We start from the raw sequence: 25,118 nt of genomic DNA, 5'->3' as shown, positions 1-25,118 counted from the left end.
TATTGGTGTAATCTTGAGTCCCCTTAAGCGTTGCTTGTGTATATATGATTTCAAAGCTACTTGGCGTTGGATAGTAAGTTAGGGGGCTCATCCCTCTCTCAGCAGTCACTGGTTGCCTGTAGTTCTTCATCTAGGGTTGAGACGCCGTGGCATTGCCCTTCCATCTTGTCTATTGGTGTTGTCATTGTTTCAGGAGGTGTCCTTCCCAAGTGCTGGGATTAAAGGCGTGCGCCACCAACGCCCGGCACGTTTGTAGTTTTGAATGAAGAATTTCGGAGATTTTTCATCCCGGCTCCGTTGTGCAGCAGCAGCAGCAGCAGCAGCCCGGGGTTGGCGCATAGTCAGACATTTGCGCATATGCGGTGCACAGACACGCATGGGTAGAGTAGTCGGGTATCATTGGTGAACCGCATGCAGACCCGTGGATGGGGCAGCGCACAGTCAGATGCTCGTGATGTCACAGCTGGGCTACGAGGCAGTCTCCACAGCTAAACACACACCCGAGTTCCGTGCCAGGAACCCGTGTGGGGCATATGACCGGAGCCCACGCAGGTGGCCTTGAGCGTGAGACCCTTGTACACACACAGTCACTCAACTGTGTCTGTGGGGCCGCATTGCACCGGTGCTGAGGACACATGTCCCATGTCCTACACATGCCTGTGCTGGAGCCCAGGGAGTGGCGTCACAGCCCCTGGGTGTCCGTGAGGTGTCCACGTGGGCCACCGGGAGACAGTCCGGGACGCCTTCCTCTCTCTCGTTCCAGGAACAGCATCTGATGCCCCAGTGATCCTGACCGCGGCTCAAGTTTCTAGTTCAGGGGCCTCAGGTCAGAGTGTGCTGTGTGCTCAAAGGGTGTGCAGGTGACAGGTGTGATGCCCCAGGTGTGCAGGTGACAGGTGTGAGACCCCGGGTGTGCAGGTGACAGGTGTGAGACCCCGGGTGTGCAGGTGACAGGTGTGAGACCCCGGGTGTGCAGGTGACAGGTGTGAGACCCCGGGTGTGCAGGTGACAGGTGTGAGACCCGGGTGTGCAGGTGACAGGTGTGAGACCCCGGGTGTGCAGGTGACAGGTGTGAGACCCCGGGTGTGCAGGTGACAGGTGTGAGACCCGGGTGTGCAGGTGACAGGTGTGAGACCCCGGGTGTGCAGGTGACAGGTGTGATGCCCCCAGATGTGCAGGTGACAGGTGGAGACCTCAGATATGCAGGTGACAGGTGTGAGACCCGAGTGTGCAGGTGACAGGTGTGAGACCCCGGGTGTGCAGGTGACAGGTGTGAGACCCGGGTGTGCAGGTGACAGGTGTGAGACCCCGGGTGTGCAGGTGACAGGTGTGAGACCCGGGTGTGCAGGTGACAGGTGTGACACCCCGGATGTACAGGAGACAGGTGTGATGGCCCCGGGTGTGCAGGAGACAGGTGTGATGCCCCCAGATGTGCAGGTGACAGGTGGAGACCTCAGATATGCAGGTGACAGGTGTGATGACCCCGGGTGTGCAGGTGACAGGTGTGAGACCCCGGGTGTGCAGATGACAGGTGTGAGACCCGGGTGTGCAGGTGACAGGTGTGAGACCCGGGTGTGCAGGTGACAGGTATGAGACCCCGGGTGTGCAGGTGACAGGTGTGATGCCCCCAGATGTGCAGGTGACAGGTGGAGACCTCAGATATGCAGGTGACAGGTGTGATGACCCCGGGTGTGCAGGTGACAGGTGTGAGACCCGGGTGTGCAGGTGACAGGTGTGACACCCCGGATGTGCAGGAGACAGGTGTGATGGCCCCGGGTGTGCAGGAGACAGGTGTGAGACCTCAGGTGTGCAGGTGACAGGTGTGAGACCCGGGTGTGCAGGTGACAGGTGTGAGACCCCGGGTGTGCAGGTGACAGGTGTGAGACCCGGGTGTGCAGGTGACAGGTGTGACACCCCGGATGTGCAGGAGACAGGTGTGATGGCCCCGGGTGTGCAGGAGACAGGTGTGAGACCTCAGGTGTGCAGGTGACAGGTGTGAGACCCGGGTGTGCAGGTGACAGGTGTGAGACCCGGGTGTGCAGGTGACAGGTGTGATGACCCCGGGTGTGCAGGAGACAGGTGTGAGACCCGGGTGTGCAGGAGACAGGTGTGAGACCCGGGTGTGCAGGTGACAGGTGTGAGACCCGGGTGTGCAGGTGACAGGTGTGAGACCCGGATGTGCAGGAGACAGGTGTGATGACCCCGGGTGTGCAGGTAACAGGTGTGAGACCCCGGGTGTGCAGGTGACAGGTGTGAGACCCGGGTGTGCAGGTGACAGGTGTGATGACCCCGGGTGTGCAGGAGACAGGTGTGATGTCCCGGGTGTGCAGGTGACAGGTGTGATGCCCCCAGATGTGCAGGTGACAGGTGTGAGACCCGGGTGTGCAGGTGACAGGTGTGAGACCCGGGTGTGCAGGAGACAGGTGTGATGACCCCGGGTGTGCAGGAGACAGGTGTGAGACCTCAGGTGTGCAGGTGACAGGTGTGAGACCCGGGTGTGCAGGTGACAGGTGTGAGACCCCGGGTGTGCAGGTGACAGGTGTGAGACCCGGGTGTGCAGGTGACAGGTGTGACACCCCGGATGTGCAGGAGACAGGTGTGATGGCCCCGGGTGTGCAGGAGACAGGTGTGAGACCTCAGGTGTGCAGGTGACAGGTGTGAGACCCGGGTGTGCAGGTGACAGGTGTGAGACCCGGGTGTGCAGGTGACAGGTGTGATGACCCCGGGTGTGCAGGAGACAGGTGTGAGACCCGGGTGTGCAGGAGACAGGTGTGAGACCCCGGGTGTGCAGGTGACAGGTGTGAGACCCGGGTGTGCAGGTGACAGGTGTGAGACCCGGATGTGCAGGAGACAGGTGTGATGACCCCGGGTGTGCAGGTAACAGGTGTGAGACCCCGGGTGTGCAGGTGACAGGTGTGAGACCCGGGTGTGCAGGTGACAGGTGTGATGACCCCGGGTGTGCAGGAGACAGGTGTGATGTCCCGGGTGTGCAGGTGACAGGTGTGATGCCCCCAGATGTGCAGGTGACAGGTGTGAGACCCGGGTGTGCAGGTGACAGGTGTGAGACCCGGGTGTGCAGGTGACAGGTGTGATGACCCCGGGTGTGCAGGAGACAGGTGTAGACCTCAGGTGTGCGGGTGACAGGTGTGAGACCCCGGGTGTGCAGGTGACAGGTGTGATGCCCCGGGTGTGCAGGTGACAGGTGGAGACCTCAGGTGTGCAGGTGACAGGTGGAGACCTCAGGTGTGCAGGTGACAGGTGTGAGACCCCGGGTGTGCAGGTGACAGGTATAATGACTGCAGTGTAAAGAGTTGACTCCACTCGGTGACCCGAACTCTAGCAGAAAGGAGCCACGGGATTTTCGGCCTAGGCCCCGCCCCCTCCAGGAGGTGCCAGTCACCGCTCCCGTGGGGACACGCTCGCCCGCGACCGACCAACACTTTCCTGTCATCGCGCCCCCGCCGGGCCCAGGTGCCCTCTCGCTTCCCCCCCCCCATCCCCGGAGCGAGACTGGAACTCTCAGGGGTGCTCGCCCGGCTCGCGCCTCCCCTCCCGGCCCCGCCCCCAGGCGCGCGCGCACGCCGCAAGTTCTCCATGGCGTCTCTCGTCCCTCCTGGCCCTCTGGTTCCTACGCCGCGGCCTTGCCGCTCGGAGCTCCGCGCCGTCTCCGCCACGGCCGGTGCCACCCGCGGTCATCGCCGACGTCCAGGACCTCGGGAGCCGGGGAAGGGGCTGCTCGCACGACAGGGGCGGGGCGAGGGGCGGGGCGAGGGGCGGAGAGGGAGGGGGTGGAGCCCGAGAAGGAGGAGGAGCTGCTGAGCGCAGAGCTGCTGCCGCACGCCGCCTCCCTGCGCGTGTGCGTCCTGACGTCAAGCGCCCGGACGGAAGGACGCCTCGCGTCCCAGGTCACCGGAAGGGCGAGGGCGGGACCGGGCGGCGAAGCCGGAAGGAACGGGGACCCCCGGGAGGGGCGGGAAGGCGGAACACAGGTCACCGGAAGGGTGAAGGCGGGAACAAGCGGAGACGCCAGAGGGGGCGGAGACCCTCCCGGAGGGGCGTGAAGGCGAGGGAGGCGGTGGAGCGGAGTCACGGAAGAGGCGGGGTACTAGGGCGGAAGTGCGTACTGAAGCCGGAAGGGAGAGGTTGCGGACCTGACCGAGACAGGCTGATTGGGCCGGGATGCCTGAAAAGGCGGAGCCACGAGCAAGGAAGGTGGTGGACAAGCCGGTGGAGGCGAAACCGATGAGCACAGGGAGGGGGCGGAGTTTGGGGCGTGGCTCGGGGCCTGGGCGAGCGTGGGGCGGGGCCTGGGTAAGCGTGGGGCGGGGCCTGGGTAAGCGTGGGGCGGGGCCTGGGGAGAGTGGGGCGTTGCCTGGGTAAGCGTGTGGCGGGGCCTGGGGAGCGTGGGGCGGGGCCTGGGGAGAGTGGGGCGGGGCCTGGGTAAGCGTGGGGCGGGGCCTGGGGAGAGTGGGGCGGGGCCTGGGGAGCGTGGGGCGGGGCATGGGGAGCGTGGGGCGGGGCCTGGGGAGCGTGGGGCGGGGTCTGGGGCCTGCGTGAGCGTGGGGCGGGGCCTGGGGAGCGTGGGCGGGGCCTTGGGAGCGTGGGGCGGGACCTGGGGCCTGGGTGAGCGTGGGGCGGGGCATGGTGCCTGGGTAAGCGTGGGGCGGGGCCTGGGGAGCGTGGGGCGGGGCCTGGGGCCTGGGTGAGCGTGGGGCGGGGCCTGGGGAGCGTGGGGCGGGGCCTGGGTGACCGGGCTTCGCACTGGTGGCTTCTGCAGCACCTTCCGCGATGCTCGGGGGTTCCCCTCCTGTCGCCCGCCGCCCCGGGGTCTGTGTGAGCCGCGGCCCCCGACAGAAGCCGTCTGTCCTCTCTCAGAGTGGCAGATGACGGAGGCCGCCGCCCTGCTGCCGCATGCGCTGCGTGCCTGGTCGGCGGTGCTGCCCACCAGAGCCCCCGACGGCAGGCTCGTCTAACGCAAGGGCAACTTCCAGGTCCTGACGGGTGGGTCGCCCCGACCCCTCCGACCGGACCCCCGTGGGCAGCAGAGCGGAGATCAGGCCGTGTGGTGGGTCCCGGGGGACACGAGCCCCCCTCGTGGGCCTCAGGGCAGGCCCAGCACTGGTGGGTGGTAGGAGGGAGAAGGACGAAATGTCAGTCACCTGGAGCACCGTGGGTCCCCGTGCAGGTCCCGCACAGCCTCAGTCTGGCCGCGGGAACCCGATGCCTTCAGAAGCTTGCCGGCCCCCCACGCATGCACGCACACGCACGCACACACACACACACACGCGCACACGCGCACACACCGTGCTCCTGTCCGTGCAGTCCCCCGTGTGCATGCGTGTGCTGCCCTTTCTGTGCGTGTGTAAGTCTTCCGTGTCCATGTGTGCGGTCCTCTGTGTGTAGGATGTGCAGCCCCGGGACAGCCCACCTCTGATGGAACAACCTTCTCTACCCACCGGAGAAGACCCAGGTGTGGCGGCAGCGTGTGCTTGCGGAGGGCGCTTCTGTCTGACGACGGCGGGTGGTCGGCTGTGAGAACAGGACCTGCAGAGCCTCGGCCACTCCTTCCTCCCGAGCGTGGCCGCAGGCACGGGTCCCCTGACTCCCCATGTGCCCGCCTCTCTGTAGAAGGAGCTGGGGGCCGCCTGGGCGGTGGAGGTCTTCGACAGATCCCAGGCGGGTCACTGGTCATTCCTGGTGCATGTCCATCTCCACAGACTCGCTGCCGTGGTGTCCAGTGTCCCCTCCCGTGCAGAGACCCCCGAATGTGCACCTCCTCGGCGGTGGGACCCCTGGGAGGACTTGGCTCTGGCCGGCAGGGATCCACTAATCGCCTAAACCCCGGGTCTACATTGAGCAGCCCGCGGCTCTGCCTGGCTGGACCATGAAGGGAGGGCGCCCCCGTACATCATGGGGTCAGGTAAGGCTGCCGGCTGCCATGGTGGGGAACACCAACTGTGGTGCTGGGGAACACCGGTACCACGCTGACCGCCCCTCTCCCACAGTTGGCTGTACAAGGAGGCCATCGTGCAGCTGGTGCGGGAGCTGCCTGAGAGAGACCACCGCTGCTCAAGTCACCGTCATCGTCGCCATCGTCATCAGCCGGGCCCATGGCAGGTTCCAGAAGCTGTTCTCTGATGACAACTAATAGTCTCTCCCCTCCCTCTCTCCCAGAATGACTGGCAGCTCATTAAAGCAGAATTTGCACGCTCTCCCTTCTTCTCAGCATGACTGTGTTGGGCCATGTGGAGGGTCCATGTCACTGGGGGAGGTGGGCATGGAGGGTCCCTAAGGGGTGGACAGACACAAGTGAGGTCGCTTCCCCACCCCACATCCTAATGGGGCCTCTGAATCATGTGACAGGGACACACTACCATCCTCTCAGCTGCAGACTCTGTAGCACCCCTGCAGGCTGGGGTGGAGGAATCCAGCCTGGGGTGACACCTTTTAACTCTCTGACCTGAAAATGCACTAATACTGAGGACACAGTCATGAGTCATGTGTCAGGTTTCTGTGCAGGGAGACGGTGGAAATTCTCAACAAGCAGAGGATGTGACTCAGTGGTCAGGGTGCCCGTGGCTCAGTGGTCAGGGTGCCCGTGGCTCAGTGGTCAGGGTGCCCGTGTCTCAGTGGTTGGGTGCCCGTGTCTCAGTGGTCAGGGTGCCCGTGTCTCAGTGGTCAGGGTGCCCGTGTCTCAGTGGTTGGGTGCCCGTGTCTCAGTGGTTGGGTGCCCGAGGCTCAGAGGTTGGGTGCCCGTGGCTCAGTGGTCAGGGTGCCCGTGTCTCAGTGGTCAGGGTGCCCGTGTCTCAGTGGTTGGGTGCCCGTGGCTCAGAGGTTGGGTGCCCGTGTCTCAGTGGTCAGGGTGCCCGTGTCTCAGTGGTTGGGTGCCCGTGTCTCAGTGGTCAGGGTGCCCGTGTCTCAGAGGTTGGGTGCCCGTGGCTCAGTGGTTGGGTGCCCGTGGCTCAGTGGTCAGGGTGCCCGTGGCTCAGTGGTCAGGGTGCCCGTGTCTCAGTGGTCAGGGTGCCCGTGTCTCAGTGGTTGGGTGCCCGTGGCTCAGAGGTTGGGTGCCCGTGTCTCAGTGGTCAGGGTGCCCGTGTCTCAGTGGTCAGGGTGCCCGTGTCTCAGAGGTTGGGTGCCCGTGGCTCAGTGGTCAGGGTGCCCGTGGCTCAGTGGTCAGGGTGCCCGTGGCTCAGTGGTCAGGGTGCCCGTGGCTCAGTGGTTGGGTGCCCGTGTCTCAGTGGTCAGGGTGCCCGTGGCTCAGTGGTCAGGGTGCCCGTGGCTCAGTGGGCAGGGTGCCCGTGGCTCAGTGGTCAGGGTGCCCGTGGCTCAGTGGTCAGGGTGCCCGTGGCTCAGAGGTTGGGTGCCCGTGGCTCAGTGGGCAGGGTGCCCGTGATTCAGTGGTTGGGTGCTCATTACTCAGTGGTTGGGTGTTTGTGATTCAGTAGAGTGCTCACCTTGCATGCACCGTACAAACTAGGTGGGGTGGTGGTTCCTGTGGTAACTGAGGCAGGAGGGACAGAGTCCAAGTCTGTCCCCCGCATCTCCGTGATGAGAGTCTAGCCTAGGCTACAGGAGACACTACACAAACACACTGTCACAGACACGGTTGGCTTCAGAAGATTTTAATTAATGGTGCTGATCGAAGGGTGATGCAGGCCCAGAATGACTGCCTGTGGCGGGTCACGTGACCTCCATGGACTCTGGGGTGTGACATGGATCTCTCTGGAACTTCTGTCTGCACGTGTCCCAGTGACCGGAAATGACCATGAGGCAGCCTTGCAGGCTCTGCGAGTTCAAAACCTGCACCCACTCGTGTGGCGCAGGCTAACTCACTCAGGCCTCAGCCCTTCACAAGGGACGAAGGGACACCGCTTTCCAGTGTTTCACGATCCTTGACCTCTGGGACCCTGGCCTTGTCCTGAGCCCCGCACCTTGGGTCGCTGTGGGGGGGTGATCAGGATCACAGCAGCTTAAGGTTGAGTCCGATGACGTCACTCACAAACGTGTCGGCGCCCACGAAGTCCCCCGCGATGATGTTGGTGCAGCGGGAGCCAGGCCCCGGCCGCTGCTCGCGCACCCATGCGCTCAGGGACGGGAGGTTGGGCAGTGTCATCTTCTCCAGGGACCCGGACGGGTGTGCAAGCACATACTCCACGTTCTCCGTAAGGTTGATGCCCGCCACGAACAGGCCACCTGGAAGGGAGGGGCGGTGTGACACGGGGGTCCACGGCACAGCCTGTGAGACCGTGACTTGACACTGTGACCCGATTGACAGGTGACATCCTCACAGCCGGCCGCCCCGCCCCGGGGGCCGTGTCCCGCGAATCACCCGGGCGACCGCAGCTCTTCATGGTCTCCAGGTAATGCAGCAGCGCCTGCGACTTCACCTTGTCCCCCCACCAGTAGGGGATTCCCGGCCACAGCTCCGCGTGGCGACCCACGGAGGCCTCATCCTCATAGGACACGATCACCTGCTGGCCGCGCGCCCACAGCTGCCGCAGCGTGGGGATGGCCTGCGTGGAAGGGGCAGCGTGAGGCCACCGGCATGATGGTGCGGGGCCCACGCCCCCAGCGGCCACACGCCCACACCGCAACTCACCCCGCGCGGGCACAGCATGTCCCCAAAGATGTTCCTGATGCAGCCCACGAGGTATTCGTGCAGCTCGTCCGTCATCCCCTCGAAATTCCTACAGGCCAGGATGACGACCTCACGGGGGTGCGACTCCAGCCACTCGGAGATCTCCGTGAGGGTGTCCTGGGGACGTCATGGCGACGCGCGTCACAGAGCCTGGCTTACTGGGGTCCTGCTCCACCCAGTCCCCCAGTCTCCGCCTCCGTTTCCCCCACCCCACCCCGCCCTTCCCTCCTCTCCCCGCCCCCAACCCCTTCCGCCCCTCCCCTTGCCCTCCTCCCCCTCTCCCGACCCCCTTCCCTTCCACCCCTCCCCGTGATCACCAGTCCCCCACCTCCACCAGCGCCGTCGTGTAAATCATGTGGACGAAGTGCAGGTTCCTCTTGGAGCCTCCCGCCATGTGCGCGATGCGCAGGTCCAGGTACCGCACCCCCTCGTCCAGCTGCTGCTTTACGTCCAGGGCCTGCAGCAGACCGTGCGTTCCCGGGGTGCCGCAACCCGAACCCTGCACAGTACCTGGTGCCCTAAGCCCGCACCCCCCGACCCCGCCCTGGGGCCCACAGCCCCGCTCCCCAGTATATATTTACCTGGTCCCCTAACCTCTCCCCCGGGACTTACAGTCCCCTCCCCAAACCCCTAACCCTCTCCAGGTTCCCTAACCCCTCCCCTGCAACCCCTGTACGCCACCTGGCCCCCTAATCCCTCTAGTTCCCCTCCTCAGAACGCCTGTACATCTCCAGGTCCCTTAACCCCAACCTAGAGGCTCCCAACTCACTGTGTCCGCACCCGCCTGGACACCTGGGACAAGACACAGCGCTCAGACCCTCTGGTGCGGACGAGGCTGCCCCTACCCCGCCATGTCCTCCTCGCCCACCCCCATCCCCAGGACTAAAGCCTGGCATACTGGGGTCCCGCTCCACCTGTTCACCAGGATTTCCCGGCCCGCGGGAGGCCCCCCCCCCGCGCCCATCTCACCTGCGTGACGGACCACTTCAGCACCATGGGGCCTGTGATGCAGGGCGCGAGCCTGCCCAACAGATGCAGCAGCCGCGACCGTGCCTGGGAGATGGGGGACTTCCTGCTCAGGCAGTAGGTCATGGTGTCGTGGCTCCCTGCGGACACACGCGTGTCACTGCTGGCTTTCTCTGGCATCCACGACCCCACAGAGCCCAGAGAGGGTTCAGCCGTCTGTGGCCCATCCTACTGTCAGAGGGCCATCTGCCCGTCCGGTCGGTCTGTCCGCCCCCCCTTCCCCTTTTCCCCACGCAGGTCACAGGGCCTCACTCAGCGTCTCTGATAACTGGGCTGGCGCGGCGCTTACCGGGGCTCCCCGTGTCCCACCCAAGTCACCCACGCCCCCCCACCTCCTCTCAATCCTTCTAGAAGCTTCATTGCCGTTTGGGGGGTGTCCCCTCCTGTTGTGGGGAAGGAACACCATGCCTCCTCACTTCCATCTCTGGCTTCCAGGGCCGCTTGTCTGAGTGACTGACAGGTTGCCCATGGCTTCCAGCCTCCACTCACTCAGGGTTTGGGCTGCAGGGGATGAAGTCCGCAGGGACACAGAAACCAGACCCCAGCATGGGCCCCGCACCCACGAAGCCGAGGGGATGCAGAAGCCGAAGCCGAGCCTGTGGCTTTGCCCAGGCCCCCCGCGTGTCCACACCCGCGTGTGATGGCCTGGCCGCCTGCTTTGTCCTCCCGGAAGCCCGGGGCAGCCCCTGCGTCCCCCACCCCCGAGAGTGTGGGTCCCCCCTTACCCGGGATGGACAGGTGGTGCAGGGGGACATCCCAGAGCCGCGGGCACAGCAGCGCCATCCAGTCTGAGTTGCCGCAGTTAGGGCTCTGTAAGCCACCTGCAGCGCCCATGGGGGCTGTGGCTTCGGAGAGAGAGGTCTCCAGTGGGTGAGCGGGACAGGGCAGGGTACACCACGCGGAGCCGCCGAAGAAAAACGGAATCCCTGACTCTGATGCCCAGGGCAAGGGGAAACTGAGGCAGCAGGACGGGGCTCCTTTGCAAGGGGAGAGGTGGACAGGCACACACAAGACCTAGTGAGGGCAAGGGAGCAGGCGGACACGAGTAGGGGTAGACACGAGAGTCCTGCGTGGGTGGGTGGGCTGGGCCGGGCTGGGGCTGGGCGAGGTTGTCTTCACACGGTCCTCACCGTCCTGCCTCAGTTTCCCATCTGTGGAAAGGAGATGAGTGTTATGCTACAGGCTGTATCACACTCACACACACACACACACACACACACACACACACACACTCAAAATGGATGTAAAGGACCCTGTGCTCAGTCTCAGCTGGCCAACACCGCGTGAAGCTCAGGACATGGGACATCTGCTGTGGATGCGTCACATTCAGCCTCGAGGGTGGGGGGGACACCAGGGGTTCCCACTCTATGTGACCACCTGCCCCCTCCCGGGATCCCCTTTCTCCCCCATGTGATCGCCCCTGGGCCCCGGACCCCTGCTCCCCTCCATGTAATCCTCCCCTGAGTCCCAGGATCCACGAATCCCCACCATGTGACTTCCCCTGGATACCGGGATTCGCTCCCCCATGTGACCCCCTGAGTCCCGGGATTCACAGTCTCCCGCATACGACCCCCTGGATCTCGGACCGCTTCCATGTGACATCCCTGACCACCACCCCCAGTCCAGTCCCGCTCAGTCACTGACCTGAGGCCCCTGTCACCGTGCCCTTCCCTCAGCAAGTCTTCAGGCTCGCAAGATCGGTAAGAGTGATGGGTCCTGAGGACTCTGCAGCTGCTGACGCCAGGCCGGCCGGGCGCCCTTCTGCCCAAGACAAGGCCTCCGGTCCCGCGGGGGTGTGGTCGCTGTGACGACGCGCACAGTCAGGCCATAGTTGTGCACACAGTCGGTACAACAGACGGTCACTGCATTCTTATGCCCTGAGCCCGTGACGTCCGTGTCCGCGCCCTCCCGCCCCTGCTTTGCTCGGTCCTCGGTCCTGGGGTTCGATGGGGTCGGACGAGCTGCTGCAACCGAATAGGACCGGCTCAGCCTTGCTGCCCTGGAGGGCGGGCAGCGTTCCCAGCTGAGCTGGTCTGGCCGCCGCGGTGGATCCCATTTCCCGGGGATGAGTGACCACCGGGGGAGGCCGGCGAGAGGTGGGACGCGGACACGAAGCAGCTGAGAGGAACACCGAGGTCGTGGGGTGGGGCGCTGAGACAGCGGAGGAGGGTCACGATCCGGGCGGAAGGACACCAGGTCAGCCAGGCTGGACTGGACACTAAGACAGCCTGGAGGGGGATCACCGAGGTGGACGGGGGGGTGGTGGTGGCAACGAGGCAGCTGGGGGGGGACATCAAGGCTGTTTGGGTGACACTGAGGCAGGGGGAGGCAGTCGGGGAATACCGAAGTAATTGGGGGGACACCGAGGAACTTTGGGGACACCAAGGCAGCCAGGAGGGGGGAACAGGGAGGCAGTTGGGAGAGCAGCGAGCTAATGGGGGGCACCTGGGAAGTTGGGGGGATACCGAAGTAATTGGGGGGACACCCAGGCAGCGTGGGGGGCACAGAGGTGGCCTCTGTGTCCCCAGGATACCCTGCCATCACTCACCATGCACCGCACCAGGTGGTCGCTAGTCACTTGCAGTCGATGATCCCCCACCCCACTGCAGGGAGGGGTGAGGGTGCGGGAGGGGTGAGGGAGAGCTGCCTGCTCAACCGCAGACCCCAAAGACGCCAGACGCCAAGTCAGGACCCTGGACTGCAGCTGCCACTGGCCCCTGGGGACAAACAGCTGTGTGGCAATGGCTCGGATGTTTGATCTGCACTTTGGCCCGTGCCTCCTCCCCACGACTGATAACCCCTTGATCCCGAGTGAGTGCCAGATAACCCCGTGACCCCGCCTCTCCACTCAGGAACCGGATCCTCAAGCCACCTGTGGTCTGGGCCCCGTCCAACAGATTCCTCAGGGGCCTCACTCCTCGCTCTGTGCTCCCCTCCCTTCCTCTTCCCCTCCTCTCCCCAGCCCTGCTTTCCCTCTCCCTCCCTCCAATGCCTTCCCTTGTCTTCCCCTCTCCCCTGCATTCTGTGCCCTCCCCTCTCCTATCTCTGGTGTCTCCCTTTACCATGGTCTCAGCCACGGCCACCTGTTCACCTCACCCCTCCCTGCCCGAGAGCTGGGGATCTTTGCTGTGACCTGAGTCTGCTCCTGCCCTGGGTATTGACCTCATGACTTCAGACTTGGCCTCAACCGCCCCATTGACCTTGGGACCTCAGGCTTGGCCTCAAGACCGCCCCCCCTAGGTGCGCGCTTAGAACCTTCCAGAACACGTCACGGGTGTCCCTGTACTGCACACGTCATGGGGTATCCCTGTTCTGTGTGTGGTGTGTGCCGGTGCAGCTCCCTAGTGCACTTCCTCAGGTTCCAGCACCACAGGGCCTTTGGGCTTCCTCCGGAGGAGCCACGAGAAGGCGACCGCACCGCGATCCCGATCCCGGGACCCAGATGGAGTCACGTGCAGGAGACCGCAGCAAAACCCTGGGATCCTGGGCCAGGAGGGGGAGCTGAGAGCAGGGCGCTGCTTGGATCTCCGCAGCGCAGCCGGAGGATGTCACAGGGCCGGTGGGAGCAAAGAGCGGGACTGGGTGTGACTGCGCAGTGACAGCTGCTGGGATGGAGCGGAGCAGAAGCAGGAACCCCAGAATTGTGCCCTCACAGGGACAGGGGGCTCCACACTGCTGCAAGAGTCTCTGCCCACAGCAGGGGCCTCCACACCGCCGAAGCAAGACTCTCCCCCGCCCCATAGACACGGTCTTCCCACAGCAGCAGGACTCCGGCCCCACAGCAGAGACTACCCACCGCAGCACGAGTCCCCCACAATAGCACAGACTTCCCACCACAGCAAGAATCCCACACACACACACAGAGTGGAGACTTCCCCACTGCAGCGAGTCTCCCCCACACACACACACACAGTGGAGACTTCCCCACCGCAGCAAGAGTTTCCCTCCATAGCAGGGACTTTGCAGCACTGGGTGTCATATCAGATCCAAGGAGGCTGGCCTACTGTGCACTACAAAGTTGACTCTGTGTGTGTGTGTGTGTGTGTGTGTGTGTGTGTGTATGCTAATCAGCTCCGTGTAATCCTGTGCACACATGCTAATCAGTCCGGGTTAATTCTGTACACACATGCTAATCAGCCCCGCTTAATGGGAAGTACAACACGTCGAACCTCATTTGTTGACTGAACTAAAAAGATTGAAGAGCCATGCAGTGCTGGTGGCTAAGTTCTCATGAGTCCTTACATCGCCATACTGAGTACCCGGACCGCCCCCGAACCCGCCAAACAGGACTGACTCATCTGTTTCTCTTCCTGTTGTTTTACGATGATGAAACACGAGGAATTCAAGCAGGTTCCTGTACACTGGGACTGGAGGAAGGAGGCGTGCATGCGAGCGTGTCAGGGCGACTCAAGTGCATGGTACTTCCGTGCACCTGTAGCTACACCCCTCCCTGCACCCCTACACCTCTCCATTCACCCTAAGCCACTCCCTGCAGCCTTCCGTGCACCCTACACCCTTCCCCGCATCCCTCCCCCCCACACCCCTCCCTGCAGCCTACAGCTATACCCCCCTATACCCTTCCTTCCATGCACCCTGAATCCTTCCCTGAGTCCTACACCCTTCTCTATGCTCTACACCCCTCCATTCACCCTAGATCCCTCCCTTCACCCCTCCCTACACCCTACAGCTACACCCCTCCCTGCACCCCTCCCTGCAACCCTACCTGTGTCCCTCCCTATACCACCTCTCAGACAGGTTTGTTTCTATGAAATTCTGACAGATTTCCGTCATTGTTTCTTCCAACTGTAAAGCTCCAATTTTTTTAACATTCAGTAAAGAAGTGAAAATTCTCAGGGCCATAACACATGAACCCCCCCCGCACGCTGGGGCCAATAACCTGGGAACATGGGTGATTCACGCTTCAGTGTTTACCTACCCCCTACCCGTCCCTCGTTGATGGCACACCCTCCGTGACACTCATCCCCCCCACACACACAGTGGGTGGCAGACATCTGTCCATGCCCCCTGCTGGTAGCAGACCCTCCCGTGACAATGACATCTGTCCATTCCCTGGTGGGTGGCAGACCCTCCCTCCAGTGGCACCAATCCCTCCCCCCACTCCGGCAGACCCTCCATGACACAGTTGCTGGAGACCCAGGAGGCTCATTTCTCCCTAGGACAGGCTGACAAGCAGTGGTGTCCCTGGGTTCACCCAGGAACCCTGAAGTCGCTGACGGCTCAATCACACAGGGCCCGAATCCAGGTCAGGTGTTGACACATCAGCGCGTGGGCGTTAAGTGTGTGTGATTTACGCTTATTTCTCTTTTGTGCTGTAATTAGGACGCGCACGGCCATAAATATAATTGCTTGTAGATTACAGCATGCAGGGTGAACAAAGGCTCCTTGAAAGTGAGGCTGCTGAGCCTGGGAAAGAGGGGAGGGAGAGCCCGCCCCGTCTCTCGTGACACAGCGTGACACACATAGTGAAGTCCACGGACACGGAGACCCGGAGTCCAGAACTGGTGTTCATAACGGAGCAGGTCTGAACCTGCGAGCATGCGTGTGCACAGGTATGTGAATGTGTAAGCATGCGCAAGCATCAGAGTATGAGTGTGCGTGCGCATCTAAGTGTGCGTGTGCTCGCGTGTTCATGTGTGTAAGCGTGTGTATGCATGTATATGTGCATATGTGCGTGTCTGTGTGTGCGCATGCGTAAGTGTGAGTGTGCGAATGTGTAAGCCTGTGGGCGTGTCTGCGCGCGTGCGCGCGTGCGTGTGTGTGTGTGTGTGTGTGTGTGTGTGTGTGTGTATGAGGCTCTCTCGGCTGCTGCTCACGCGATGCCCCTCCCATCCCTTGCAGAACCCGGTGAAGACTCCAGAGGAGTCTCCTGTCCACCGGTGATGTATGCGATGATGTGATGTGAGCTTAGAGGCCAGGTTGGCCGCACTTCCGCCTGGGTGAGTGCATGAGTGTGTTTTACCAGGTTCTGCGTGCACCTGGCCACGGTTGCGTCACCAGAGCCGGCAGCCAGGACCCGCCGCGACCCGCGGTCCCATTTACCCATCCACGGACATGCGCTCAAACATACACTGTCACTTCAGGTCACAGCAGCATTTAAGGTTATGACCAGGTGGGATGGGGCGCGGACTTTGGATTCCGGAAGGTTCCACCAAGGTCGCGGAGTACAGAGTGAGCGAGTCCCGGGTCCCGCGTGGGGTGCAGCAACAGCTACGGGTACTGTCCATATCCTTCTGGGAAATGCAGCTGCGCATGCGGCCTCAGCCCAGGAAGGGAAAACACGGGCGACCGCGCACGCCCAGGCCAGAGACCTGCAGGTGGAGGGACCTAGGTGGTCACGGGAAATTCCAGCAGCCTAATACCCACCCTCTGCCGCAGCAGGGAGTGGGGTGGCTCAGCTCCTACACGAAGCCCCTCGTGCCTCCCCCTTGTTCCCTGCAACGTTTCCCGGCCATGGGGCTTCTCTCGGGTCTCCCCACCCATGGGGTTCCCTCTTGGCCCTTGGCACGGGGCTTCCCACCCACGGGGTTCCCCACCCACGGGGTTCCCTCTCTGCCCCTCCCAAGAGGCTCCATAACCACCTTGAACACGTGACCAGCCTGGGGCTCCCTCTGCAGCTGCTCCTGGCTCAACCCATCAGCTGCCGAAGTCACATACAGATCCGAGTAGTCGGGGCCCCCGAAACAGCATGACGTGACCCTGGTCACAGGCAGGTCCACGGTGCACAGACACGACCCTGCAAGCCGAGGGTGGACCCGGGTCCTCTGCCATGCTCCTGCTCCGGCGCCCAGACAGTCTCCACCCGACTCCGTCTTCGCTCCCCCATCCCCATCTCTCTGCCCTCCCCTCCACCTCGCCCTGCCTCCCATCCCTGTCTTCACTGCTCCCCGCCCACACTCAGCTATTCACAACCCCCCCCATCCTCGGTACGGGGGTCTCCAGAAGGGGCGAAAGAGAAAGATGTCGGGGTGGGGACTCAAGCCTAGGACACCTGGAGCCCCCCCTCCCTGGGCCTGTCTCAGCATGGTGGGTAGGGCATCCTGCCCTCGAATGCTTCGGTTCCACTCACCTGACCCCTCCACGTCCAGGACCCACACCGTGACCTCGCACAGGACGACGTGGCCCTAATGTCACGCACCTGTCTGTGGATCCAGGCGGATGATCTTGCCGCCGTCGATGCAGGCCACCCACAGCGTCCCTACGCTGTCCACGCACAGCCCGTCAGGCATGGCTCGCCCAGGCGGCAGCTGGAACAGAAGCCGGCGGTTCCCTGCGACACAGGGACATGGGCGGCCGCTCAGGGAGAGAACCTGCTGCGGCTGCATAGGCCCCTCATGGGGCCCAGAGGACGACTTTGTTTCAGCTGCTGCCCCTAGACACACGGGCACACAGACACCAAGGCACACGGACAGCTGGACACACGGACACCAGGCTCCCGGGAACACAGACAGCCCTGCACCTGCGCAGGCTGTGCGTTCCCGCTCCGCCCAATTCCCCAGTCCGGGGGTCCTCCACCCAACTCTGTTCATCAATCCCCCATCTGTCTGTCTGACTGTCTGCAGTGTCCCTGTCCGGTTCCTCTGTATCCTAGTGATGTTGCCTCTCGCATCCGCTTGCCACCCGAGTCCCGCGGCCTGTCCCCGAGTCCCGCGTGGGGGCCCGGGTGCTCACCGATGGTGCCGGCCTGCACATCATAGTCGTATGCATGCACCGCGTAGTCTAGGCTGTCCACGTGGTAGAAGGTGCGCTGGTCAGTCGACCAGTCCAGCCCGTTGGGGATGCCCAGCCGGTCGGCCAGCCGCAGCACCGAGTGGTTCCCCTGCAGCGAGTACAGGGATCCCTGGGCGGGTTCCCACACGCCGGGGGCCAAGGGCTCTGGCATGGTGCCTGAGGGCAGAGGGCATGGTGTCTGCGGAGGGCAGAGGACCTAGTACTCAGGCATGGTGCCTACAGAGGGCAGAGGATATGGCGCCTGTGGAGGGCAGAGGGCAGAGATGGGGCGACCTCGGCAGTCTGGGTGACACTGACATGACAGACAGAAGAGGAGACCGCGGAGATGGAGGGACAGGGCCACCAGCCAAGGACACCCGGAACCCCAGGAGCTGTAAGATGCGGGAAGGACCCTCCCTGGAGCCGGTGAAAGGTCCCGACCCTGACTCTGCACCCAACCCTCTGTCTCAGTCCCCCGCGCGGGCGGGGCCCTTGCTGACGCCCAACTGTCCCAGCCCAGGCTCTGGTTTGCAAAACTGTCCACACAGAGTCCTGGGGTCTGTCCGGTTGACCAGGTGTCCCCGGGCCTGCGTGGGCATCGGGTGGGTGCTCCCCAGAAGGCAGGAGAAGCCAGAGGAGGGCGGACAGACCCTCTGGTCTCCATGGAGCGCTCCCCACCCACCCCTGTGTCACCCAAGGGACAGGGCACCCATGACCACGTGACTACAGCCGGGGTTCTGGAAGCCCACCTGCCACGAACCTCCCCGCGGGGTCCACTTTGCCGTCGTTGAACCTGTTGTGGGGTTTCTGTCTGTCCAGCTGAGCCACCCACTGCACCTGCTCTGAGTCCCAGTCCAGGAAGCCCAGGCAGGTGCCAGCAGCCACCACGTAGCCGCCCTTGTCCTGGCCGCGCAAGGCCACGCATCCGACCCGGTGTCCTGGGGAGACAGATGCACGTAGGAGGGGCTGGGAGGAAATTAGGTTAGAGATCGCCTGTGACCCAGGGCTTCTCCACCAATCCAAGGCGCAAGGCTTCCCGCCCCCCCGACTCCCGCCTCGAGGTCCAGCGCTCCCCACTCCATGACCCCCAGGGCCAGAGCTCCCCCCAGACACAGGGCTCCCCCACCCCCCACATGCAATGCGCAGGGCTGCCCATTTCCGCCTCCCCGAGGCCTAGGTCTCCCTATTTTCTCTTTACCTGATGCCCAAAGCTCCCCACTTCCCTACTCCCCTCTCTGAGTCCCAGGGTTCCTCACTTTCCTCTGCCCCAGATCCAAGGCTTCCCACTCTCCCCTATTTTGAAGCTCTAACGGTACCCACTACCCCCTTTCCCGAGGCCCAGGGCTCCTCACTACACCCCCCCCCCCGCAGCGCTGCCTGCCACCTCAGCTCTCTCCACGGCCCCAGACCCAGCACTACCCTCCCCGCTCCTGGCTCCATGGCCCAGAGCGCTCCTCTCCCCCTTGGCCCCCTCCCGCACAGCCCACAGTTTCCCCACCCCAGTGCTCCCCCAACTACACCTGTCGCCTTCACTCACCCAGGTGCACCGCCTGGACCTTCGTGCTGTGCGGGCCCCACCGGCACACGGTCTGCGCGTGGATGTCCACGTAGACCAGCTGCCCCGTCGCCTCCTCCCATACTGGACACTCGCCCATCCTGTGCCTCTCGGTGACCACGGCCTGGATCTGGACCCTGGGGGACGCCATGGAGCCCGCGGAGTCTGAGGGTGCTGAGCTGCGCCTGTTGGGACAGATCCCTGTTCTCCGCCTGAGTCAGCAACGGGGCTCCGACCCCAGGAGAGCCTCGGGGTTCCCACACCCGCCCTGCTGGCGCACGTGACCTGCCCGCTCCCGGGCCTCACACGAGGCTGTCAGGCAGAGAACAGGCATCCGGTCAGGGACGGGAGGTACCCAGGAGTCCCCACCCCTACCCCACACTGCATAGTTTGCTCGGAGACACACCCAGGAAGCCCTGACCACGTTGAGACCCCGGTGGGTGCCCCCCAGCTACCTGCAGTTCCCTGGACTCCTGTGGCCTCTCTGCTCCCACAGCTCAGACTTCACCGGGATCCTCTGGAGCCCCAGGCTGCACTGGGTGGTGGCCGCCACTCCCACCTCCCAACCCTCCCTGTTGTCTTCTGCCAAGGCCTGTGTTGGACTGGAGGGCGGTGCTGCTCCTCTGATTGCAATCCCAGAAGCTGCTTGGCAACCTCAGCAAGGGCAGCACGAGGACCCTCTTCCTGGCCAGGAGACCCCCCGGTGTGCAGCAGGAGAATCATGTGTACAGCAGGAGATGACTGTGTGCAGCAGGTGACCCGTGTATACAGCAGGAGACTTCCTGGATTCGATCGTTAAAGTTTCCCATTAATTTTAATCACAGGGCCTAGCAGTACCAAGAGATGCCCTAAAGGATCTCCTGCACTCCAGACTTAACCCTTATCTCCATTGTGGAGAGGCAATCCAATTTCTCCATGGTAATCTGGATACATCACCCCTTCTAATGCTTTCATTCTTTCTTAGTCTGTTGGTTTAAGGGTTTTTGAAGCCCAAAAATGACCAGGAGGAAGTCTGAGTTTCCAGTTCAATGGAATGTTTGCTGTGGCTCCTTGCAGGAACACTGCCGACTCTGGAACCAAAACTTCCAGGCCAGCAGAATTTAGATTTGTGAATATGGGAAGCCAAGTTTTCCTAGTGAGTCACTAGGATCCATAGATCCTGGCTATAGGAGAAACCATACCATATATTGGATGCTGATTCAAAGCATGTACTCCCTTCTGGAGACCCCTGACCCTGCCCTCAAGGTGCTACCACCTAATTGGTACTGTAACTGTGTCTTCAAAAGGCCAAAGGCCATTCTATCTTCCTATCATGCTACATTTCTTCGGGATGCTGGAGAACATGGTAAGACCAGTGGATCCCATGATCGTGGACCAACTGACCTGCTTCTCTGGTCAGAAGCAATACTGTGTGGAATACCGTGTCAGTGGAGAAGACATTTTCTAAATCGATGAATGTTTGTTTTGGCAGAAACATTGCATGCAGGAAAGGCAAATCCAAAACCCGAATATCAGGTCAGCCACAGTGAGTGGAAGTCCATGTTGTTGAGCCCATGCCTAACCCCCATCTCTGCCACCATGGTCACCCTGTTCATGGGTTCATTGGGCAATGACATGAATGGTTGTGCAAAGAGGCTGACTGTTCACAGAAAGACTCATCCTGTCTACTTGACTATTGAACTCCTCCTCAGCTGAAGTCATCTTTTAGTGAGCATTTACATGGGATACAAGTATTTTCACACCCTTTGCCTATTTGGTGAGACCTCTCCAGATGACTTTCTCATCCGTTTTCCAATCATGCTTTTTCCAGGTCCCTGAATATCCAGTCAATCCATTGACTACAGCCCAGTAATCATCGAGTAGTTGCACATTTAGCCATTTTCCCATTCAAACAAACTGTATGATGATGTGCACTGTCTGAGCTTCTCTCCCCTGTGAAGATTTCTCTTTGCCAGTATCTTTCAGGGTTGTCCCAGAATGGTGTTGTAATGCTGCAACTGTCCACTTCTGGGTGGTACCTATATGATGTAAACCACACAGGCGAAACACCATATAGCTTTTTTTTTAAGTTAGAAAAAGGAAAGAATGTCTAAATTTAAACTGGAAAAAAAAGAAAGTTATTTGAATGCATGTTAAAAAAAAAGAAAAAGGAAAGAATGAAATTCTTTACAGCAATGTCACAGCCCTGACACAGACAGTAAGCCAGGGCTAGTTAAAATGAACTCTTTCTGGTCTTGCATGGAAGCAGCTGTGGCCTTCTGCCAAACCAGCCTGCTTTGTTCTGAAGTTAATAGAGATCATCATTACTATTAATCTAAGAACAGAGTATACAGTGCTGTTAGGTGGCTTTTCCTTGACATTTTCTGTATTTGCATTGTCTATCTTTTGTGTATGTGAGAATGGCGGTATTGCACATCTGTCTTTTAGAATACATATTAAGATTGACAGGTAGCGTAGGCGCCAAAGCAATCTACTTTTCGCAGTGTCATTTACTTGATTTTCAGCCAAGACCTTGTGGTTCAAGATGAACATGCCGGAGGCATTTTATCCCATCATTTTATAATTTATATGTGTTCCTGCATGACTTTGAGATAAGAATGTCTCTGATTTTACATTGTGATCATGTTCAGAGGTGGATTTGTTAACTGCAAATACTTAGGAATAGGCAGAACTCTACACGAATGTGTCCAGACTCCCTAAGTAAAAACCACATGCTTCCTTTGATTAGGAAACACATTGCTTTGGAAATAACTCCCATGCTCTCCTTGCCTCCTGTGGGTAAGAGGTCTTTCTCACTTCTCTGTCTTGGCTGTTGTGATGATTGTTCATGTTAGTCAAACTGACTACCTCTGCAATTAACTAAAACCCAAAGAGTTGGGTCACCTGTGAGGGATTTTTCTTCAAGGTTTTGAAATTAAAGATCTGTCTTTAATCTGGATCACTTGAGGTGATAAGATCCACCTTTAACTGATTGTGGCAGTGTAGACCTTTAATCCCAGTACTCACAAGGCAGAGTCAGTTGAATGTTCTGAGTTTGAGGCCAGCCTGGTCTATAGAATGAGTTTCAGTGTTACACAGATAAACCCTGTCTCAAAAACACCAAAAAATTTGAATTAAACAGAATAAGATCCACCTTTAATCTGGATCAAACCTTCTAGTAGCAGCTGACATATAAGGATATTGAAGAAGGAAGTTCTCTCTTTTTGCCAGCTTGTCCTATCTCCGGCTACCATTACTAGTATTAGAGCCTACTTCTTTGGAATTTTGGTGTATACTGAAGACCAGCTGAGACATCCAGCCTCATAAACTGAGCAACTTCCTGGACTCTTCCAATTTCCATTGCTGTGGAATACCTGGACTAACCACAGCTTGTGAGACATTATAATAAATTCACTTCCTACATACATGAAGAGATTCATTCTACCAGTCCTGTTCATGTAGAGAACCTTGAATAATGCAGCTGGGTTTTTTTCCTGTCCACTGAGTAAGATGTGCTGGGCAACAATAGTGCTCATAAACACATTTTTCCTAGCTCTATTATTCTCTAAGTATTCAACAGCTCTTATATATATTTGTTTCTGTTCTCCAATGTTTCTAGGCCATTCTAGTTTCATTCTTTTTCTCTCAAGTTATATTGATTATTGATTTCTGTGTAGAAGATGGTCTCCTGCTATGTAATTGAGAATTTTTTTAGAACCTAATCTTGCCTCTGCAACTCCTTCATCCTGGGCCTTGACTAGTCAGTAAGAGGGAAAAACAGACCAGTTAATGAGTTCCTTTTAGTCTCTCTGGCTTTTAGTAGGGACTTATAAATGAAGAGGAACCTGTGAAAGAATTGAATTCATTGACCAACTTTGAAGTTGCAGAAAGGGAGAGACAGGACCGAGGCCGAGAACAGAAGTTGAGATTCGCATTGTGGAATCAGTCAATTATAGATGCTCCATTAATGTCCTGATTGGCTCCATTTCTTGTGGTCCACAGACCAGGACAATCAGGAATCTGGTTAAAGGACTGACCTTATCATGAAACCAAATTGCTATGATTATACTAGTTCAACTAAAATAGATCTGGGTATAATGTTGCGGCCCTGCCTGACAGAACTGTTACTTTTCTGGTTTAATATGTTCACTGTGTACATACAGACTCTGCTTTTAGTGTACAATGGGAAGACAGATTGGAAAACTGATATTCTGCTTTCTAGAAGGTCTGAATATTGCATTCCACTTTCAGGCTTGTCTTATAAATGTTACAACTAGTTTAGAAGCTGTAGAATGATGGTGAAGTGGATCATCTTTCAGCAATACAAGATTAGAATGCTTTTACCTTTCTGTTACCAGCAGCCACAATGGTATGATTCAGTGAAGCTTAGGTCCAGGGAACAAAGGGAATTTCTGAACTGTAGAGGTATCTTACATTTGCATGATGTAGGGCAGGTAGACAGAGCAGATGCCGCATCTTGTGCCATAATCCATGTGTGGCAGGAAGCATATTTTAAATTATTCTTCTATGTTGTTTTGGGATAGGGCATCAGTGGGGATTGAGTTTACCTGAAAACACAAGGAGACAAAGGGCTGCAGAGCCATAGCAGGAGATCACCGCCATTTGTCCATTTGCGGAGAGAGCTCCACAGCATGGGGTTTCTGTCTTTGGAAGAACTGTCAGTAGCCAGAGGATCAGAAACAACAGTTTAAGGGGTACTCTGAGTTAATTTTGTGAAAATTGTGAAGTTTGTGTTTATTTAATGTCTATACACATAGAATCATAAGTAGCTGGATAATATTGGTCAAGATCACACTTTTCCTGGCTAAGTTTTCTTTGGTCTTTTGATTAATAATTGACTATATTTTTTCTGCCTCTGTTCTTGTCTTTTTCTCTCCATCCCCTTTATTATATCATAAATATTGTACATATTCTTGATTGTTGTAGCTTTGTGGAAAGTAAAGAAGTCATATTATGTCAATCTGTCAATCATAATCCTAGTGATCATTCTGAGTGTTTCCACTGCTAATGTAGTTTTGTAATCAGCTTTCCTTTTATAAATTGTTGGGCATTTTTGTTGTACTATGTTCATCTTATGCTGCAAATTTACCATAAACTGACATCTTAATTATTTATCTGTTTATTTATTTAGGTTTTGTTCTTGTTGTTAATCTCTGAGAAACTTTTGATTTAATGAATAAAACGTATATGAGCCTTGGCAGGAGGCTCAGCACATTCTTTTGACCTGAGTTCAGATACAAACACTCAAGTCGAGAGGTTCATAATAACTATTTACTATTCCAGATCCAGGGTATCTGGCACCCTCTTTTTTGTATGTCACCTATATACATACAGAATACATTCTCTCATGCACAAACATACATAAAAATAGCTATAAACTTGTTTTCAAAAATGCTTGTATCTTATAAAGCAGTTAGAGAAAACCAAGTTGCTTCAGGTGTACACTGATTCTTTAAAAATCTGTTTTCTTGAATTTTTTAAAAAAGTTTTCATTTTTTCACTCTGATGCAGACTTACAGGCAATTACCAATCACAGGAAACAAAATGTTGTCTAAGTGACCTAACAGACATTCTTTTCTTTATAATAAGAGAATGAGATCCTCTTAGTAGTCAAAATTACTTTCTACAAAGTTAAAATCTCAGAAGGCTTCAAGAGAATCTCTCCAGTTTTGGTGAAACACGCTCCTCACACAGCCCATTTTTTATTATTGGCAAAGGAGAGAGTAGGGTGTACAGGATGAGTGATGGACAGTTATTTCTTGTAGTTTGGTTTTGATTAGAATCTTGTCCTTCTTGTTTAAGGGGGAATGATATATATATTTGGATGTATGTTTTTCTTCCTTCTTATTTTCAGTGATGCCATCTATGCTGTTGGATTCATTATCATATAATTTTTTGTTTTTTTTTCGAGAAAGGGTTTCTCTGTGACTTTGGAGGCTATCCTGGAACTAGCTCTTGTAGACCAGGCTGGTCTTGAACTCATAGAGATCCGCCTGCCTCTGCCTCCAGAGTGCTGGGATTAAAGGCATGCACCACCAACGCCCAGCGACACTGAAAATTTTAAAGATTGTTTAGGATTAAGTAACAAGGGACTTTACTATTTTGATGTAATGAAAATAGACCTTGTTTTGATTTGGTTTGATTTTTTTGACACATTCCTTCTAGCCCTCG

The 25,118-nt window shown here is 58.3% G+C and overlaps 3 protein-coding genes across 13 annotated transcripts in view; 1 reads left to right on the top strand and 2 right to left on the bottom strand.

Moving 5' to 3' along the window:
* Positions 1-2,859: 2,859 nt before the first annotated feature.
* Positions 2,860-6,212, top strand: LOC106022121 (translation initiation factor IF-2-like). Its single transcript, XM_040731025.1, has 6 exons — positions 2,860-2,877; positions 3,371-4,212; positions 4,876-5,065; positions 5,404-5,470; positions 5,718-5,920; positions 6,006-6,212. Exons 1-5 carry the CDS (start codon positions 2,860-2,862, stop codon positions 5,828-5,830), a joined length of 1,230 nt encoding a protein of 409 aa, XP_040586959.1. The 3' UTR covers positions 5,831-5,920; positions 6,006-6,212.
* Positions 6,213-7,606: 1,394 nt separating this feature from the next.
* Positions 7,607-12,498, bottom strand: Plcxd1 (phosphatidylinositol specific phospholipase C X domain containing 1). 3 transcript variants are annotated; one of them, XM_040730782.1, is made up of 8 exons: positions 12,213-12,498; positions 11,309-11,628; positions 10,390-10,815; positions 9,608-9,744; positions 8,967-9,095; positions 8,600-8,755; positions 8,330-8,513; positions 7,607-8,193 (listed from the first exon to the last, which is right to left on the bottom strand). In XM_040730782.1, exons 3-8 carry the CDS (start codon positions 10,496-10,498, stop codon positions 7,961-7,963), a joined length of 948 nt encoding a protein of 315 aa, XP_040586716.1. In that variant the 5' UTR covers positions 10,499-10,815; positions 11,309-11,628; positions 12,213-12,498; the 3' UTR covers positions 7,607-7,960. The 3 variants fall into 3 exon arrangements, with proteins under 3 accessions (XP_040586716.1, XP_021089697.1, XP_012977404.1); XM_021234038.2 differs by lacking the exons at positions 10,390-10,815; positions 11,309-11,628; positions 12,213-12,498 and adding exons at positions 9,408-9,430; positions 9,997-10,314; XM_013121950.3 differs by lacking the exons at positions 10,390-10,815; positions 11,309-11,628; positions 12,213-12,498 and adding an exon at positions 9,997-10,308.
* Positions 12,499-15,760: 3,262 nt separating this feature from the next.
* LOC106022119 (regucalcin) overlaps positions 15,761-25,118 on the bottom strand; it is a 28,257-nt gene continuing 18,899 nt past the window's right edge. For 2 of the 9 annotated variants that reach the window (XM_040730778.1, XM_040730777.1), the window contains 6 exons: positions 18,930-19,132; positions 18,142-18,330; positions 17,354-17,569; positions 16,821-16,952; positions 16,264-16,418; positions 15,761-15,993 (listed from right to left, as the gene is read on the bottom strand). In XM_040730778.1, coding sequence (XP_040586712.1) covers positions 15,943-15,993; positions 16,264-16,418; positions 16,821-16,952; positions 17,354-17,569; positions 18,142-18,330; positions 18,930-19,132 — 946 coding nt within the window. In that variant the 3' untranslated portion in view covers positions 15,761-15,942. Of the gene's footprint in view, positions 15,994-16,263; positions 16,419-16,820; positions 16,953-17,353; positions 17,570-18,141; positions 18,331-18,929; positions 19,149-19,402; positions 23,206-23,270; positions 23,495-25,118 lie in introns of those variants that run through there. The other 7 variants (XM_013121952.3, XM_040730780.1, XM_021234031.2 and 4 more) reach the window with 7 other exon arrangements.

The sequence above is a fragment of the Mesocricetus auratus genome, unplaced genomic scaffold, assembly GCF_017639785.1.
Source record: "Mesocricetus auratus isolate SY011 unplaced genomic scaffold, BCM_Maur_2.0 Super-Scaffold_100024, whole genome shotgun sequence".
NCBI lineage: Eukaryota > Metazoa > Chordata > Mammalia > Rodentia > Cricetidae > Mesocricetus > Mesocricetus auratus.
This window is presented reverse-complemented; position numbering and strand designations above follow the sequence as displayed.